This window comes from Salarias fasciatus, chromosome 13, assembly GCF_902148845.1.
Source record: "Salarias fasciatus chromosome 13, fSalaFa1.1, whole genome shotgun sequence".
Classification (NCBI taxonomy): domain Eukaryota; kingdom Metazoa; phylum Chordata; class Actinopteri; order Blenniiformes; family Blenniidae; genus Salarias; species Salarias fasciatus.
In genome coordinates, this window is record NC_043757.1 from 14,401,331 (window position 1) to 14,420,916 (window position 19,586).

Genomic DNA, 19,586 nt, shown 5'->3' on the forward strand with positions numbered 1-19,586 from the left:
CAGTGGCGCAAAGCTAAGGTCACAAGCATCACGTCCCAATCTCTAGTTCATCAATAGCTGACAATCCTAATTTTGTAAAACTCAATGCCATCTGAAGAAATAAGATAACAGTAATTAACAAGAGGTCATAAATATTACATTTTTTTTGATGCACAGGTAAGCAGAGGGTCGGTGTTCGAGGCTCTACCTGTCAATCATTACACCCTAAAGCACTGGTGCTACTGAAATGTAGCTGTGCGTTGATGTGATAGGTGAGTCTAAACACGCCGACTCCAGTAATAGAGCCATGTTTTGTTTCTTTTTTTTTTTTTCAGTGCCGCTTTCATGAAGTTAACCACGATTCATTTTGGGGGTACTTCTGCATTCCTCAACTTTAACTGTGGTTGGGTGACACCCTAAAACATTGTGGATTTCGCATCTATGGTCAAATGAAAAGGATTGAAAGTAACACTGGTAACTGCATTGAAAACACAGGAAAATGCATTTTTTTTCTATTTCAATATATTAAGCTGAAACGTTTATAATAGCATGCATTACTAAATTGATGCTAATGAAATACATAGTTTTTTTAATGCTACAGAATCAATATATGGTTTATAAAAGAACATAAATTGCAACACTTGATCAATATAGAAGCAGCAGAGTGATTCAAATGTATATTCTCCCTGATCCTTAAATGCACAGTTGTAACGTTTAATATTTGAACTATTGTTAATGCTGCATGCTATAATACTCTCACTACTTTTATAGTTTCACAAAAAAAGAAAAAAATATCAGCTCCACAGCTGATATTCTTGTAGCGGGCCACAATGATGGCTGTGTGAGATGGGCTCCCACCTTGAAACCCTGGGGGACAGTAGCACCTATAATCACTGATTAGGTCCACACAGGTGGCTCCGTTTGAGCAGGGGAAGCTGCTGCACTCGTTTGTTTCTACTTCACAGAGCGGCCCTTCAAATCCAAGAGTGCACAGGCAGGTGAAGTTGTGCTGCTGGTCCAGACAGACGCCATGTTCAGAGCACCGATGGCCAACACAGTAATCAATGTCCTCTTCACAGTAGATGCCGGCGTATCCTCTGGGACACAGGCAGCTAGCAACAGATTAAAGAGAATATCTTAACACTTTATAGAGTAAGAAGAATTCTCTCTGCCCCAAAGGAAGAGGGCAGTAAATGTCATGGCTTTTACAATCATTGACATTCTGGTGCAAGAATGCCCCGAAGACAATTGAGATTTGAACACTCACCTATATCCATCAATCTCATCCACACAAGTGGCTCCATTTTGGCACCAATGCTGGATACAATCGTTGACATTTACGCGGCAGTCCTGACCAGACCAACCAGGGCTGCAGATGCAGGTGTAGCTGCTGGCGTTGTTCAATACACAGCGTCCCCCGTTGGCACACGGCTGTTGAAGGGGGAACACACGTTGATGAGATACATACGTCATAAAAAAAAAAAAAAATCAAAGCTTATGCAATTTTTGGCTTTTGTATGGAAATATTTCAGATTAATCTGAGTTCGGTGTAGTAGAAAATATAACCATTACTTTACAATGCAAGCCCTAATCATTTCTTGCTCCAGGCTGCCTAAAAATGAGCTTCATTACAGCCACATGACACAGTCATGAATACTGATTCATGCTTTATACTGGATTCACTCAGTATTCCATGTAGCATCTACATCATGTAATACAAGCCACGATCAATGGTCATTGAGGGCTCAACCTCCCGAGAGCTCTTGGTAACACAAAAGATAGCAGCCTGCAATGTGCTAAGAGTGTGTGTGTGGTAGAGGGAAGCAAAGGGACATAGGAAGAGCAGGCTTATGAGGAGATGTATAATGCAGACATCATGGCATTTCAGTGTGAGGGCCAACTCCACAGTACGTGATCCTCTCCATCTGTCATCTGAAGTCGGCTCTTCTGTTCAGGTTCAGGGGGCTGTTTTTAAGAGGTAAGCTTGATTCATTCATGTATTCAGAAACCATAACGTTTAGAAATACATATTTATCGGAAATCTTCAGCAAATCTCGTTCTCGTGTGACCGAAGCCTTTTTATGTACTCTACGTTTTTAAAAAATAAAAAATCCAAATAATCTCACAATTCTGAAGTTTGTTTTCCACCAATTTGACTACAGGAAATATGGATGATTTAAAAATAAGCTTCAGGAGAAAAAAAAAAGCATAAAAGTAGACAATTATCAAGCTAAAAAAAAGCATGCAGTGTACAAATGATGATCACTAACCAGGTGTTTAGTGTGCTTGCTGTGAAGCAATAGATCTGAATATTTAAATAGTATCTGTTTTCACTGGTTTGTGCTTCAAGCACAATAATTCAAAACAAGTGATCCAAAATATCCCTCATTAGTCAAGAATTTAGTACAACTTTCCTCCCGCCGCCGTATCGCCATACTGTACAGCTTCAGCACCATCTGACTGCTGTGTTTATGGATTAGCGCATTTGCTGTCAATCTTCCTGTGGGACTTATGCTTATTTTTATCCCTGTGTATAACAAAGGATTATCCCACATTTTAGAAATACTGACATTGAATTAATATTTGATACCTACTCAGTGTTATGATTTAGTCTGAGGTGGCATCTTGACGATATGTCACAGCCGCTCACTTTTTTTTTTTTGTCAAAAAAGTTGGACACATTTCAACCTTGTTGAATTCATCATGTAACAACAGCATGACACATGGATGTGGTTAACCCACTTGAAGGTTTCGAGGGCAAGGCGCCCGGCAGGTGTACTCAAGACCGACTGGCAGATCCAAACACTGGGTCATAGGTGGGCATGTAGCGTTGGGCAGCGCACAGGCATCAAGGTCAACTTCACAGTTTTTTCCTTGAAAACCTGAAAGAAAACATTGACGACATGTTATCTGACTGATCTGTGAAGGACGGGTGACCTTTGCAGGGTGTACCCATGGGGTCCACAGGGAGCTGGGATTGGCTCCAGCACCCTTAGCTGCACAATCAGGTCTGGAAAATGGTTTGACTGCAGCATCTGTGCTTGCTGTAATCATCAGAGTTTGTGGTTGAAAAAAAAAAATTGTTGGTCAGTACAACAGTCATCTTTTTTTTTTTTTTTTTTTGCATCTCCACAGGAAAACTCTTTGAATAATTATGATATTCAAGTAGCTTTACTCAAACAGCCGTTTGAGTTAAGCTATTTGAACATCAATAAGTCAGTCACATTTGTTACTCAAAGCATTTAGACTTGTGACAAGATGATCTACTGAAAATCAAAGTGAGGATGACAACAGGAAAGTAAGGCAATTTAAACATTTTGAATGTGTAACATTTGTTAGTGAGAGGAAAGGCTGCTGACCTACCTGGACTTTTTCACACACAACCATCTGCAGGGTTCACAGACACTGAAATAAATCCAGAGGTTTTTTTTTTTTTTTTTTTTTTTTTCGTTAACTTGATAAATTATCTCTGGAAGGACAACATGAAGCTGATAGTCTGACAGCAGCAGACCAGAAGATCGAGTCCCACTGTAAACTAAGTACAAGACACTGAGGCTACAGTTTGCACAGGCTCACCGTAAAAGATTTGACAAACTCTGCCTGGTCTGATTAAATCTGATTTACTGCTGAAACGTTCAGATCTTACAGACCAAAAATGGCATAAGCAGCATCCATACTGCTTTGTGTCAACAATTCAAGCTGCTGCTGTTGGTGAAAAGACTGGGGGAGTTTTTTCTTGGTGTCATGGGTGGCTCTGGACCTAGAAGCAGACTCAGACTCAAAGAGTTTTTTTCCCCAGACGATGTTCTTGAAACAGGCAAAGGTGTCCGAAGGAGAATCAGCAGGCAGGTAAGGAGGGGAAAACAAGTCCATACACAAATGGTAACAAGGAGAAACACGAGGGAATAGTACGTGGGAGAGTCACAGTGAGCACGAGACAAACTGACACAGAGACAGAGGGACGGGGAATGAATACACACAGGTGAAACTAAGCAGACGCACTGAGGGAGGGCAGGCAGGAAGGACAAGTGACACACAAGACAGGTGAGTCACAATAAAACAGGAAATGGCAAAACTGTAAGAGACACAGATTTGCCCAAGACACAGACAGAAACACAGGAGATCTGATACTTTGGGCTTCAGCTCACCGAGTGTCACGCAAATGCCACAGCCTACCCCAGAACTGCTGCAAACCATTTATCGCCAGTTTATCCATCTTCTGATGGCGACTTCCAGCAAGTCAATCAGCAATGTCACAAGGCTCGAATCATTTCAAACTGCCAAACTGCTCCACTGTGCTCCAAATAGCTTCTAAAATCACCAGATTTCAATGGAACAGCATTAGGGTATGGGCGAATGGGACACGGATGTACAGAAAACAGCACGATGCTGTCGTATCAATATGGACTAAAATCTCTTGAGAAAGTTTTCAGCACATTGTAGAATTTATGCAAAGAATGAAGGTAGTTCTGAAAGCAAAAGGCAATCACATATTGAGATGATGAAACTCATGAGTTGCACTTTAATGGTGTAAAATGTTTGTGAAGAAGCATGACATTAGCTTGAACTCACACAGCCACTGAGTTGTGTAGGGTATAAACGTATCACAGACACAGAGCGGTACATTCAAGGGCAGGTCGGGATTGGAAAGGAAAGCAGTTATAGTGTATTATAATTCCCACCATGTCTTAAGACTTTGCTTAGTAGTGTGGTCCAGTACTCGGTGGACTATTTTCTTACATGGCAGAACTCACTTCACCATACAAAGATGCAGCAGATGAGATGTATGAGTGGAAGAGGCTTAGCTTTACTGAGATTACAGATGAGATTTAGTAGCAACTCCAGAAAAGCAGGGTACGCCCCGTGGAATTTTGTTTCAATGGATCTGTGGCCACATCTCGTACCAGTTTACTCAGGGAGTTAGGGATTCAGGATCGGGGATTACAGCCAGCTGCAAAGGCAGTTTCAGAGGCATCTGAAAAGAGCAACTGACGGCTCCAGCTGAACAGAAAAGGCAACAGCTTGTGTGCAAAGTATGGATATCAATCTCATGTTCAAACAGGACTTTCTCGCAACTGCATAATCATCTTATACCATGAGGAGCTTTTTAGCTTAGAATCAAAATGTGCAGTTTCGGTTTTGCTATTATTAGTAATCTGACAGGAGAAATTCAGCCAACACATTAAGGTCTGCAGAGACTATATGGACGGCTACAGTCCTGATCGGCTCTCTGAGCAGGTGTAACGGGGGTGGCGTACGATAACCGTTGAGCCCTCTGGGGTGTCATGGGTCTAATTCAAGTTGACATCCGTGATGGGAGGTTTCCACTCAATAACCCCAATGATATAAGCAGCAGCCCACCCTTTTATTCTTCAAAGATCACAGACTCCGCAAGAGACACTCGTCCAAAACAGAGCAAGAGGGAATCAAGTCAACACTGGGTTTTTTTTGTTTTGTTTTTTTCAAATCAGCACTTTTTTGTTATAAAGAAAGACTGCATGAGATGTTTTCCAATGCTAAGAGAATTCCTGCTTGCTAATTAAATGTGAGTACGGTTATAAGTGAGTCTGGGATGTTTAGCTTGTTTGTAAACCGTTTGTTTGACATTAGGTTTAAGTTTTTTTTATTATCGCATAGTTAACTGGTTTTATTCTGAATGCCCTGGCATGAAACTTGTTTGTGCCAGCAAAGCATTCCTTCACTACCCTCCAAAGAAATTCAAAGACATGCCTGCTAAGTGAACTGGAAACTCTGAATTCCCCATGGGTATGACTTTGTTTTTCCGTCTGTGTGTCAGCTCTAAGAATGACTGGCAACCTGTCCGGGGTGTGCCCCACTCACATTATACAGGCTTATGTAACCGCACCTTTTCTGTGTGCCAACTTATGAAGTCTGGAGGTGCATTCTGAAAGGAGAAACAATCTCAAACGGTATTTACTCAATGAAAAGCCTGATAACACATTTGTGTAAGTTCAGAAAAAATAGCATCCATTCACCATAATGGCGCATTTTAAAACCGAAAAAGGGCCAAACTTGCAACATATCAAAAAATTGAGGTTTTTCCAAGATCTCAATGTCTTTTTCTGATCATTTTAGTCATTCCCTGTTAAGAAGTCCCCAAACTACGTTTTCTGTTTTGGCTTTTGAGCGGACAACTGCTGTAAACTAACAACTTCAAAAAACCCTTCAAAAGTTTCCAGTCTGTTAACTTTGGATAATGTATTAGATAATGTAAGCATTTTTAGAGACTACTGTATATGCATGCATGCATATGTTTAACTCGAAACTGTAATCATAGTCTATTTAGTCCGTCTTGGCACAGACTCAACTCAAGGTCAAGACTCGACTCAACTCAAGGTCAAGACTCAACCTGGGAGTCACATCAGCAATTCAATCCACCAGCTCCACTGTGTGAATTGTACGTTTGAGGAATATATAGACTAATATATTCTGGACGAAGGAATTTGTTCATGGAAAGCAGTGTAAAAGGAAGCTAATTCCACCAGCTCACATGAGGACATTTCAATGGACTGAATTCAAGCAGGAGGAGATTCCTTCCTTTTCCAGCAGCCCTGAACATAAAGTACAAAATGAAAAAGGCTTCAAGCAGTCTTCTGCTGTCTTTTAAAACTATACAAAGTTAACTTGGATATTTCAAGGGCTGATACAGTTCAGCAGTGGATGAAAATATAACTGCACCTCTGAAAAATAGCCTCTCTGACGTGCCTTGCTCCAGCAGCCGGTGAGCTGAACAGACTCTGTGACCTGTGTGTCATTAACACCGGTGTTGTGCTTTGGTGTTTAATTGAACAAGAGTGAACAAACAGAGTTTCATTACCACCGGTGTTACATTTCCCCAACGTGCCTCCAACATGAGAGCTGAGAACACGGGCTAAAAATATCCGTGGCAGTTTCTTGTGAGAAAAACATCACCTGGACACAGAGAGGCTCTGCCCACTGCGTCTTTGGTCTGTGCGCGCAGTAAAATGTTCCGGTGAAGTGGGCCAGAGCCATCGCCAGACAGACAAAGGATGCAGTGCCAAAAAACAGAGAGCTCCCGCACGTCATCCATCAGTGAATTTAAATTCAGACCGGGCCGGCGAGGCGCAGCAAGCAATTACTGGAAAATTATACTATTTCTGAATTTCATATAATAATATTTGCACAACTTGGTTGTATTGCTGAACTCTGGGAAATTGCTTGGTGATTTGTCTCACCTGTCAATCACAGGCCAAGACTGTAAACTGATACTGTGAATATTGTGGCAAATACCATGGCTGTGAAAAAATGCTGTGAAAGAGCCTGTACAAAAATGTTTGAAAAAGGCATGCATTGCATTCAGGGCTTGAGAAGAAATTTTGAAGAGTAATACACATTTTCAAGTAGAAATAATAAATACTTTAAAACATAAAGAAATTTTTTCCAAAAACAAAATATAACAGAAACTCCTGGGGGTTGTTGGTGGAGTATCTCTGCAGACAACTTTTGAAAAAGGTTCCGCAGTGATGCCTGTTGTGACAGCAAACACAAAGCCACTTAAAATGTCATCACGCCGCTGTTGTTCTGGACGGAGCCCAGCCTACCTGTAGGACAGCGGCAGTCGTAGCCTCCGAGCAGGTCGGAGCATGTGGCGCCGTGCTGACAGGGGCTGGAGTCACACTCATTGATCTCCGTCTCACACTTTGGTCCTGACAAGAGAGGTTAAAACAGCACAATTAATAGTCGCTACATAGTGTCTTCATGTCAAACCTGGTCAGACATTTTAGGTCTTCAATAATGCAACAATTATTGTAATAATTGTCCATAATGTTGCCGACAATGTAATAATTTCCATAGTCACATAATCCTTCAAATAGGTTAAAATAATTCGGTTATGTCTTTACTTTGTTTAGAAGTATTCTCTTTTTTTCTGTTCAGGCCTGAAAGAAGAAAAGAGAACATAACCCTTTCTATTCTTAATTAACTTGTCAACCAATATTTGTCTATTTTAGCAAGGAAAAACTAATTTATTTCTAAGAAATGCTGTTGTTACAATTTTGCTTTTTTTCTCTTAAACAGTTATGACAGTTGACCAGTATCTGGAACACAAAGTCTGCTAACAGAAAATGCAGCTGTTAATACATTTTAAATGATGATTTTAATGTTGCAGTTAAAGAATTAATCTATTGACAAGATGTTATCATGTTGGCTCAAATATTTGATTACATACACTACAATCTAACTATTTAATAAGATTTTCCAAATTCTTGCTATTGGCAGTTATTACAAAATTACATTAATCATTACGCTATTGGTTGTTATATAATCTACTTTATAAATTAATATGCAGAAATGAAACAAGTATTAACACTGATATTTGGTTATTAAGTCAGCATATTTCACATTATTCTCAATTGTGAGTGATGTTCCAATCAATTTACTTTACAGAAATAGTAATGAAGTTGTGAAAAAGCCTAAATGAAGACGTGGAGTGACATACATCTGGCGAGCCTGGGAACACCCAAAAAGAGAGACGTTCTCAACAAACCTACCACTGATTGGACAGGTTGAGTTTCTTATTAAGAGGACGGATCGTTAATGATGAGCCGTGTCTGACTGAAGGCTGCGGATGAGGTGAGGACTGAGGCTTCTGTCTGGCGCTCAGCTGCCTCGGCAGCTGCTGGTTCCACCGCTGTGGCTGGGGGTGGGTGTCTTCCCGTGCAGGTTATTAATTTAAAATGTCCTATCATCAATAACGGAGCAGCAGTGACATGTAGTGAGAGTCCCGTCTTGACAGCGGCAACCTCGCGCTTGAGCACAAACACTATGATTGATATCATCTGCACGACGGTTGATACAGGTCATTATATACAAAACATGCCATGCTGTGCTGCAGCACATATACACATTTGTCCGACCAAAATCTTAGTCTACCATCATTTATTGCTGCGAATAAAAGTTGTTATATGGCATCATTGCTTTTTATTAAAAATTTTACATAAAATGTGATGATTTAGGCACAGAAATGTCAACCATGCATAGTCATGCATCACAATGCCAGAAGAAAATAATAAAGATTGATGTGAATTGAAGGTTTAATTTTATTAAAATGATAAAAACATCCTGTTGTTATTTGCCTACAGGCTCTTTAATGATTATTTATATTTTCCATAATTACTTGTGAAATCAATGCAAATGCATTGAACATTTCTCATATATTTTGCATCAAGAACATTGAGCACATTCCTCTTCTGAATTGTCTGTGGGCTCCAAACTTTCCCAGCAAAAACCATTTTGCTGTCTAATCCCCGTGACCTGTGGCATTGTTATTCACACAATTAAAAAAAAGGAAAGCGTGTAAGTCTGCAACCGGCAAAATGTAGTCCTATGGTTGTTGTTCTGTGAAAAATAAAGCCTTCTAAAATGAATTCTTGCCAGGGTTTGAGTAATGCATCCTGAGTTGTGATCTATGATAGAGTACAGTGGGGTTTTCTGGGCAGAGCTTGAAATTAAATTGGCCTTTCTATACGCCACAGCTCGAAATTCCAAAGTAAAAAAAAAAAAATCCCGAGATGCCGGAAAATGATGAATTCTATCCGTCACTAAGAACTACCACAGTGAAAGAGACAATTTTCCATTACTGAAGTGGCAACAGATTTTAGCTTTGAACAGAGGGCAAAAATCTTGTTCATGTAGTGCAATGTAAGGGCTTATCTGACTGACAGCTGAGTGTGTCAGGACTTAAAGCTAGATTGTGAAATACACTACAGCACCAAACCTGTGCGAGCTGGATAGGAGGGTCGGCGAATAAAATGATACCCGTTTCTACGTTTGATCCAGGAAAAACAATTACTTTTGGAATAACAGCAATGAAAATTAAATTAATAAAAAGAAAACAAAGCTTAACCTTATTACAGTGTGAAAATCACACCTGATTGTGTATTTTTGTGTATCTGTGTGTGCAAAGTTTGTCCAATCGTTCCAAAATCGGGGTCAGTCTCTTTCCTTGAGTATAACAATTTTCTGTAGCAACCGCTGTCACTGAAAGCTTAGTAAGTTTTGGCCATGTTCTGATCGAGCAGCTAATTGGGAAGCAGTGTGCCAGGCTACTTGGATTAAAAGTAATCAGCTGCAGGCCTGAGAAATGTCAAGCAGGCAAGGCTACTGATAAATAAGCTTCTGGGTTAAAAAGAAAACAAATTTGCTGCTGCTGAAAATCTGTGGTCGGATTGTGATTTATAACAAACGCCGGGCCTCAGAGAGTCCTTTCGCTCTCAGTTTCAACTGAAAGGTATTCACTTATGTTTTCAGATGTAAATGATCTCTTTCCTGTGCTTCATCCATTCATCTCCTGTAGCATTTGATCTGACTTAGCGTCACAGTCTGTGTAAAAAGCAGGGTGCACCCTGGACAGGCTGCCAGTCCATCACAGGGTAAACACAGAGGACAGAGGGACAGATAACCACACAGACGCTCTTGTTCACACAACCTAAGATGGACATTTAGCATCATATCATATTCAAATTAAGGCCGACCACTGAAACCTGCTCCTGTCTGTTATCAGTGATTAGAGCTCAGTATTACAGAGGTTGATTTTTATAAACCGAGAATTTCATAAATCGTAAATTTTGCTGTTTAAATACAGACTGCGCTCAGTGGAAGGCTGATGATTCGACAGCTGATTCAGAAGACCCTCACTGAAACCCTCGACACTGGGTAAACTAAAGAAAGGGCTGCTGACAGAGGAAGGGATCAAAGCAGAATGGTGGAAAGTGTGGTCGGGAAATGTGCACAAGAAGTTTGCCAAGGAAAGCTGATCAAAGAGCTACACGATCAATATAGAGCTGGAATCACCATACAAACGCAACTAGGAGATGATCTATGAGTGTTGCATCCACAGAATGAAACAAGCCCTCAACCAGAGGCAGCATCATAGAGGCCAGAGCAGCGTTCACTGGTCCTGAATCCTGTCTTCACACGAAAATATACTATTTTGGATTTGATCCACGTGTGATTTACAGGAAGTTTTGCCTTCCTGACATGACCTGGGTAGTTCTGGGTTCAAGGTCTGAGGAAGCCACCGCAATGACCTCTGGACGAGGACACTCAGCGCAGCAAACTTCTGGTTAAAAAGTTGCTTTAGTAACCTCAAGGTCATCACTAACTCTCCTCCTTCTACATTAAAACATGCTTCTTTGGGTGGTTTTTTTTTTAATGTTAAGTTCAAGTTCTAGGAATTTAACAATACAACATTAAGCCTCGTGCCAAACATGCATTCTACTGTAATATCTGAGAAATGGACAGATTTGTCTTTGTCATGTAAACACACACATAGATCAAATATTCTCACAAAGCAACTCTGTATACAAGCTCGTTACGTTCTTGAATTGTCAAGGAAAGTGGAAAAAATACTAAATACAGAACATGAGAATGAGTCTCATTATAAATGGCTCCGGCCGATCATGCGATCCTCAAAAGGCTTCTCAGAAAAAAGGACCAGCATTTTTCTGACCACAACTACCTTTTCCGTTTGTTGCTTGGATAAACAAACAGGTCCATCAGTCTTTAAGCTCTGCTCTAATGACTTCCTCCTTTGTGCAGTGTGTACTCTTGATCTTAAGTAACCTATATGGAATAAATTCTTCTTCTAACAAAGAATGTAGTTTTTTTGAGCTTTACATCTGACATAAAATTTTAATGCACCACTGCCAGCCAATTAGAACTAACCATGGTGTGTGACCATAGATGGCCGCATGTACAAGCACGAAACAAATTATACACTTTTAATGGAATACGTAATGATCTCATAACTTGTTTATAGGTTTTATGCCATTTTCATGCCGTCTGCCTTAAAACACCGACAAAAGGCAAAATATACAAATGCATGATTTATGGGTGGTTCTCAGTATGAGCGCTTCGTGTCAAACGTCTTGCATGCAGATTCACTCAAACAGAGAAATATACAGAGGACAGCAGTCTTCTCAACTTGTGGTGCATCTGCGCTTCAAACGTTTGAGTCTACGCCTCATTTAAGAGCAGTTTATAGAACAACAAAGCCTGTAAATGTCAGCAAGTAACACATTGAGCTACGCCAGAGCATGTCAGATTTCTCTAAAAAAATTAATCTGTTGTTGGTGTTTGCCATCACACCAAATTTTCCTGAAGATGCAGGACAAAACAGTCCCAATTCTGAGAGTATTCCATCAACAGACAGATGAACGTGACATATCAAAGTCATCTCACCTATGAAGCCAAGGGGACATTTGCAGATGTACTGTGGGGGAGACGATGGCGGACTGGCTGTAATGCACGTGGCTCCGTTCAAACAGCTGTTTGGTTTTATCAGGCAGGCGTCGCTTACATACTGACAAAACTCTCCGGTCCAACCCGAGGCGCAAATGCACTGTGGTAACAAAGCACATGTGAGTACAGCAGGACAGTAGATTATACATTAGCAACAGGATGTAACATGCGGACAAACACCGGAACAAATTGACTGCCCTTTTTTTCCCCCCCCTTTCTTTTCCAGCTCATTGATATTCAACTCAAAGGATATCAGGGTCAAGTTGTTGACTTTCAGTTTTAAAATGTGTTTTCTGTTTGCCGTTTTGCATCTGGTAAGTAGTGTCATTCTTGCATCTGTTTTTACCCTTGAGGAGAGCGGTTAAAAACTCCTTCGAAAAAAAAGGGGCCAATTCAGTGAAATTACAAAAAAAGCACAACGCTCTCACCTTTATCGAGCGATATCTACCCACACAGAAAGATCTTTAATCTGCTTTCAGACGTTCTCGTCCTTGGGATGCGCAACGCTTCTTGGGGATCATGGAGTTCAATAATATTTTGAGGCATCAAGCATGCAAAAGCAGTGTTTTACAATCTGCAGTACCCTGAATGTTTTCTGGACAGTAGTCTAAATCAGTTAAATTACCACTAAGTAGGATGATACTGTAGAGAAGACAAAAACCTAGAATTAATAAAGATGAGCTAAACTTTAATGACAACACACTTTTTCTTTTTCTATATGAAGGATGGACCTCTGTCACTGAACATAGTAAAATACAGAATCTAAACAATCAGCTTGTTTTTGGACATCCAGTTCTGTACAGTGTGTTACAGCAGGTCTGGAGTAGAAGAAATAAAATGATCTCGACCCATCAGCAGCTGTTCTTCCTGGACAATGGATAAATAAACACAACTGCAATGTAAAGAGAGGCAAAAATCTAACGAGGAGAAAAGAGCCCATTTGTAGAGAGCAGCAATTTCTGATTATGTCTGACAACGGCTGGAGCCTCACCAACACAAAGCATCTAAAAGTTGCTTTTAGATTAAGCACACTCTCAATGGTCTAATGGAACAGGACTGATGGAGGATAATTAGGAGCTATGGGGCATTAAGGAGCAGTCTCAGGTGTTGTTAAAAAAAATGCAGACATTTGAGAAGACTGAGCAATACAGAGGCAAATTAAAGCGGAGCCTGTCCGTCTGAACAAAGTGTTCACAAACTCACAGTGATTAATGGGTTAGAATCCGATTACTGCCTCCTGTCGACACATACAAGTGACATTTCTTTTATTACCTTTGTTTCTGAGCTCAATCAATGACTGATTATATTATGCATCAATTTTTACACACAACATATGAAATTACTGTTGGAAATAAGATGTATTCTGCATGCAGAAAGTCTCTATTTGAACTCCATTGTTCAAGGTCCTGATGTCTCATTATTTATTCACAGACAAGAACATCATGTAATCGTCTTATTCTGAAGCACTTATTTGTGAAATCAGTCCAATTTTATTACTGATAAATAGAACAATAAATTAGATGAATTAGCTTTTGATTCAAATGTAAATTAAAGTAAGCTTTGAGAAAGGGTTTAAATAAACTAATATCCATATTTCAAGACATTTGTGTATTTAAACTGCAAATGATTACTTTTTTTTTAAATTTAAAAAACAACTGCTCTCAATGTATTTTTTCTATAAAAAAAAAAATCACATAAAAGACTTAATGCAAACACGTTGGAGCGATCCAGGTAACGATCATGTCCTCATATTGCAGCCCTTATTAAAGTGCAGGGTGAGTCATAGTTTGTGGGTTTTGGAGTATTTCATTATGACTGAAACATTGAATTACCTACCTGATATCCGCCAATTACACTCACGCACAATCCCTCATTTAGGCAGTTGATATTGAGCAGCCTGCAGTAGTCAATTATTTCTTCACAATTCTTTCCAGAAAACCCACTCAGACATCTGTTGAGAGGAGGTCAGAGTCATCAAAATCAATTCACTCTCAGCCTTAAGGACTAACAAGCCTGTATTGTATTGTTTCTCTTCCAGAACACATGGGGTTATAACTTCATTTTCCACATGATCTGATTGGGATAGGGGCCTGGTTAATAGTAGGGTATACATTAATATTATTTTTTAAATTTTTTTTGCTTGACTTTTGTCAAATAGTTAGAGTTAGGCACATTAAAATCAATCACAGATCATTTTTCTTCACTGCCTACGCTGCTTATTTGGCTGACCCTACTGTGTAAATATAACAAATATACACTTCCCCTAATGAACTTCCCTGAAGGCGTTCCTATCCCATCTGTTTGATGCTCATTTACATTAAATTCTAGCAGTGTGTCAGCTGTTGTTATGACATAAACAAAACTGCGTCCCAGATTTAAGGAGCGATTCAAACGCTGCATGTCGATTATGCATTTTAACAGCTTTGCAGAAGTGAGACAACACAATACCTGATACGCTACTTTTCCCACATGTCTAATACTGTCGTCCAGCTGTCAAGATCTAAACTAGTTTGTGTGAAACTTTGCAGCCCTGCGATGTGGTATGTCACAATAACTGGATTTGAAAGACAGATATAAGCTCAAACTGAAACAGCTTCATACAGACCCCAACGGCCATTAAAAAAAAAATCTGTTTGTGATTTCAGATGTTTGAAAACAGCAGGAAAAAAAAAGAGAATTAAAAAAAAGCAGCATATAAGCAGGAGTTTTAGTGTGCATCAGAAATGGGTTCCGGTGTGATGATAAGTATCTAGAGGGCATCAAAGGCAGACTGTAATCTAGTGGAAGCCAGGATCCTGGAAGAAGCAGCTTGGCTAAACTGCTTTAAGATTAAAAGGGAAGTACGCCTCTCTCACTTTCACTCGTTCAGAGCTGAGCCAATAATATATGATTGACAACACTGGGTCTAAAGTCTCTTGTTTTTACTAACAGTTTCATAGACGATTTTTTTGTTATTATCATCATTATGTATTATTATTAGAAAGAAAAGGACGGTGGGATTCTACATTTCTGGATTGTAAACATATCAGTATTATTAATGTGTTGGGGGATAAGACCATGCTTACAGAATTTCAACCACATTTGCGTTTCTCATTAAGGGATATTATTGTAAATAGCTGTTTGGATAGACAGAAGTCTTTATACAGTAAGACTGCTGGGAAATGGAGTATTTCCACGCTTTGGTAAAAGTCCTTTGTGTAGCATTGTAAATCCTTAATATTAATAATAACCTTGAAAATTGGTTATGGATAATGTTGTTACTGACATATAATGCATAATTTATAACGTATAATGAGGTAGATTTTCCTGTAATGCCAAAGCTTTTTTCAGAGAAATGTAAAACTCTAATCATGTCAGAAACGGGGAAAAGAATAAAAGCAGCATTTTTCATTTACTCTCCAAGGAGGACATATTCACAGGACACTCGAATCATCTCCGAAGGGGACCGGGAGATGGGCCTCTATTAGCTTCCCCTCTCTGTGATTCACCTGCAGAAGTAGTCATTTCCCCTGGACGCACAGGTGGCATTGTTCAGACACGGTGATGAGCTGCACAGGCTCTGCCGCCTCCTGCATTCTGGGACCACATTACCATCTGCACACACACACTCCGAGGCCTGCGCGGAGAGAGGCAAAACAAACCAGGTCACGGGCAGCTCGGGGAAAACGGGGTTAGATTACACAAAAAGATCACCAGACGCAGGGAGCTCATCAACAATGTAATGTTTACCTGAAGTGATTAAGCTGTGCCTGATTGACTCCAATATTATTTTAAACTCATCCTTAAAGTTCATTATATTAAATCTAAAGAAGCAAGTAATAGGTTTTACACATATTTTAACAAGTGCTTCATGTGTTAGGAAGAGCTAATAAACGTTAATGTGCTTGTAATTCAAAGTTAAACAGATTAAGCTTCTAGAAAAATATGTGTGTCAAGCAGCAGCAGCAACAGGGATTATTTAGATAAATTTCCCTTTTAGGATAGTTTGCTAATCGCAGGTGGTTGTGAAAATGTGCGGCGCACTTGGCAAACTGTGATGAACAAAAACACAGGTCACGGAGAAAGACAATTAGACCACTACTGCAGTTTCTCCAGGGTTTTCTCCAGAGAATTGGAAACACCACTGCCGCTGTAAAACCTATGGCCGTAATAGCATTTTCCGAGAAAGGTTAAAATTGCAGCAGGCATCCAATTACAAAAAGATTTTGATGACAGCCGTTTCAAACTGGCACTTAAAATATGTGTTTGGTCTTTCAATCAAAATGCTAAAGGAAGCAGGCACTCCTTCCCTTAGCTCATCTTCGGCAGGAAATATTAATTGCTGCTTGAGCCTTCAGAATGAAGCCATTTGATCTTGTTCGGAGACACTATTAATTTCCATGTGCCATTTCTTGTTTATGTCCCACTGAGATAAAACAAACGCGGGGAAATGAAGTCCTCACATGCTCCCCTGCAGTGCAAATTTGTTCCTCCTGACATGCATGTGACAAGCAATCGAAGTCAACCCAAGTGTCGCAGAGGAGGCCCCCCAACCTTTCTGGACAATGACAAACAAATCCATCGGGGCTTTCTTCGCACGTGCCACCGTTTTTACATGGATTTGGGTCACAGGGGGCTTTGCTCTTCTCACAAGGTGGCCCTGGAAAAACAAGAAATAATAAAAACAACAGGAGATTACATTTAAAATGAGGGAAGTGAATTTATGTGTGGAAACCGTAATATAAAAGAGCCCGGACACAAAGGTGACATTGTCTGTCGGTGTTCTGCTCGTTCGGGCTCGCTGTCCGGTTTGCAAGCTAAAGTGAAGCGTAAAGGCACAAAATCATTTTCAAGCTCCATTCTGCCTGGATTGCTATTTGTCAGCTTGGATTTGTACAATTAAAGCATTATTTTCACTGCACAAAGGACAAAAAAAATAAAGTAAACAAAGCAATCATTTTGTTTCTGTGGTGGAATAAAAACGACTAAATAGTAGCATTAAATACATAGAGATTTGTATCTTACCAAAAAAAGCACATGAATGTTTATTGTATTGGACCTCGGGGAAACCAAACATGGCAGATGTCTCTAAATAAATTATTAGCAATGGTTCGCTATGATCACATTGTGTGTTTGGTTATATAGGCACATTTCAGAAAATGAGACTTTTTATTGTTTTGTCAGTTATTTTTCACGCTCACAATGCACATATTGCAAAGTTTCAGGCACATTTCTGAATATGATTCTGGCTCCAGGTACAAAAGAAGGAAAATCATCTGAGACGATGAAATACTTTTTAAATCAACTCATAAGAAAATACGATGAAAAATCTTTCAAATCATTTATCACACTGGAGTTTCATTATGGGGGACACAAAAACTGCTTTTATACTGTATTCCAATTTTTTGAGAGGCACAAGCCAACCAATTTTTCTAAATATCTATTAGCAACCAGAAAATTTGGACTGTGATTATACTTAAGATGCTCTCCATGCTCAATGCAGTGTGGGGGGTGGGGGTGGGGGGGGGGGGGGGGGGGGGGGGGGGGGGGGGGTGGAAGAAAGTGAGTAATATTTTCTTTGCAAAAGTATTTTGCTGAAACCAGGAGGCAAAGTTTTGTTCAGCTCAGCCACTGAATACAAGGTTACTTTAAAAAAGAGCAAGCACATAAATAAGGTGAAATTTTTTATGTAGGTTTGTCAAGGACCACCGTTGTTCCACACCATAGATTAGTCAATCTGGTGAATATTGAGAAGCATTTCTTTTGTGTTCCTGTGTTTCAATGACAAATACAAATTTTCTAAGCTCGATTTTATTACCAAGCTTCTGTTACTGGGTGATAATGACATATTTGCCTGCAAGAAGAGAACCTCTTGTTAATACTACTGAATGGAACAAAAGAGAACAGAATAGAAATTAGTATCATTGTTTCAGCAATAACAATACACATATGTTTACCAGTTGGTATAAATATATTGCCCACATTATGTAAATGCTGCTAAAACTATTGTACACTACAGCTGGAATTAATAATGTATATTTATTTTAAAGGCCTGAAAGACTATTCTCAAGTACGTTCTCAAAGTTTGAGGGAAATAAGCCATTCAACATGGAAATCAGAAATATCTGACATGATTTCAACGTCCACAATCCAACCTGGTGAGTTTCCCTTTGCTTTCTGCCTGCGGTGTAGCAACATGCAGTGCAATGCATGTGGTAGCACAGCAAATTCACAGTCAATACCCTTGTACCCAGTTCAGTAATAAAAAGAAAGTCATCATTGAGATTCATAAATTATTTTCATGGAGGACTTTCACTGAACTGTAAACTAAGTAGTCAGAGCCACAGCATGTGTCATACTGTCAGCATTTTATGTGATGAAGTAATTACAAGTCAAGCAGTGGCCACGAGTTTGGTTCTTTAACTACCAAGTAACCACAAGACTTTGTGACATTGTGAGCAAAGGATAAAATTAGACTGAATTCACTGCAGGTTCAAGGTGAATATAAAATCTGACGTTATTCCCCAGTGAGGGTTTTCATTTTTGTGTTCTTCACGAGGTGCCTACACATTTATCTTTCCACGGAGTCTTTCTTTGCATATTTTGTTTAATCCCCATGCTGATACGAGCGCTCGTGTCCCAGAGGCTCGCCACAGTCTCCTCTGTGGGCATCAATCTTTTCAGAGTTTGCTTTCGCTGTAGCTCATCCAAAGGCACAAAGTGAATTTTTCTTAACTGGTCCACTAAAAAATCTGCACCTGCACAAACTGCTAAATTCCAGGAACATTTCCATCTGTCACATATATATTTATGACACTCACAATGGTTATGGCACTCCATGCTCAAGCAAGAACTACATAATAATTTTGGTTTATGGCATCCGTGGTGTAAATAAATATCTTTTTTTTTCACCGGTCATTTGCATTTGAGCTGTCATCTTAAGCCTTATTATCACTGCAGTAATTATAAACTGCAGCAATCCAATAAACATAAAGAAACAACATGTGTCAATATCTGATTAAATTGTTTCACAAGGGTAATGACTGCAGATCCTTTCAAAATTTGATACGACTATCAACAAGACTGTGAAAAACAATTAGCACCTTATACCAAATGGAAATGACCTCATAAAGCTGGTAATGCGCTGCAACACAAACCCCTGAGGTAGTGCAGTGGTGAATAAAATCAAAAAGAAAATCTCATTTGAAACATCCCATGAGTTTGGCTCATTATTCTGTGCGCATAGACTTTGGCCTGTGAGGGCAGCCGGCGCAGGAGCAGCCACTAACTTCCAGTTGATTAATGAGGCAACTGCAGCAGGGAGGTGGAGGAGGCGTCGGCTCCAC

At 39.7% G+C, this 19,586-nt stretch overlaps 1 protein-coding gene across 1 annotated transcript in view; it reads right to left on the minus strand.

Moving 5' to 3' along the window:
* eys (eyes shut homolog) overlaps positions 1–19,586 on the minus strand; it is a 164,509-nt gene that overhangs the window by 138,239 nt on the left and 6,684 nt on the right. Inside the window, exons 3-10 of the mRNA XM_030106319.1 lie at positions 16,815–16,900; positions 15,750–15,877; positions 14,098–14,212; positions 12,202–12,361; positions 7,563–7,667; positions 2,722–2,861; positions 1,247–1,410; positions 838–1,091 (exon numbers count right to left, since the gene is read on the minus strand). Of these exons, the coding sequence (XP_029962179.1) occupies positions 838–1,091; positions 1,247–1,410; positions 2,722–2,861; positions 7,563–7,667; positions 12,202–12,361; positions 14,098–14,212; positions 15,750–15,877; positions 16,815–16,900 (1,152 nt within the window). The remainder of the gene's footprint in view (positions 1–837; positions 1,092–1,246; positions 1,411–2,721; positions 2,862–7,562; positions 7,668–12,201; positions 12,362–14,097; positions 14,213–15,749; positions 15,878–16,814; positions 16,901–19,586) is intronic.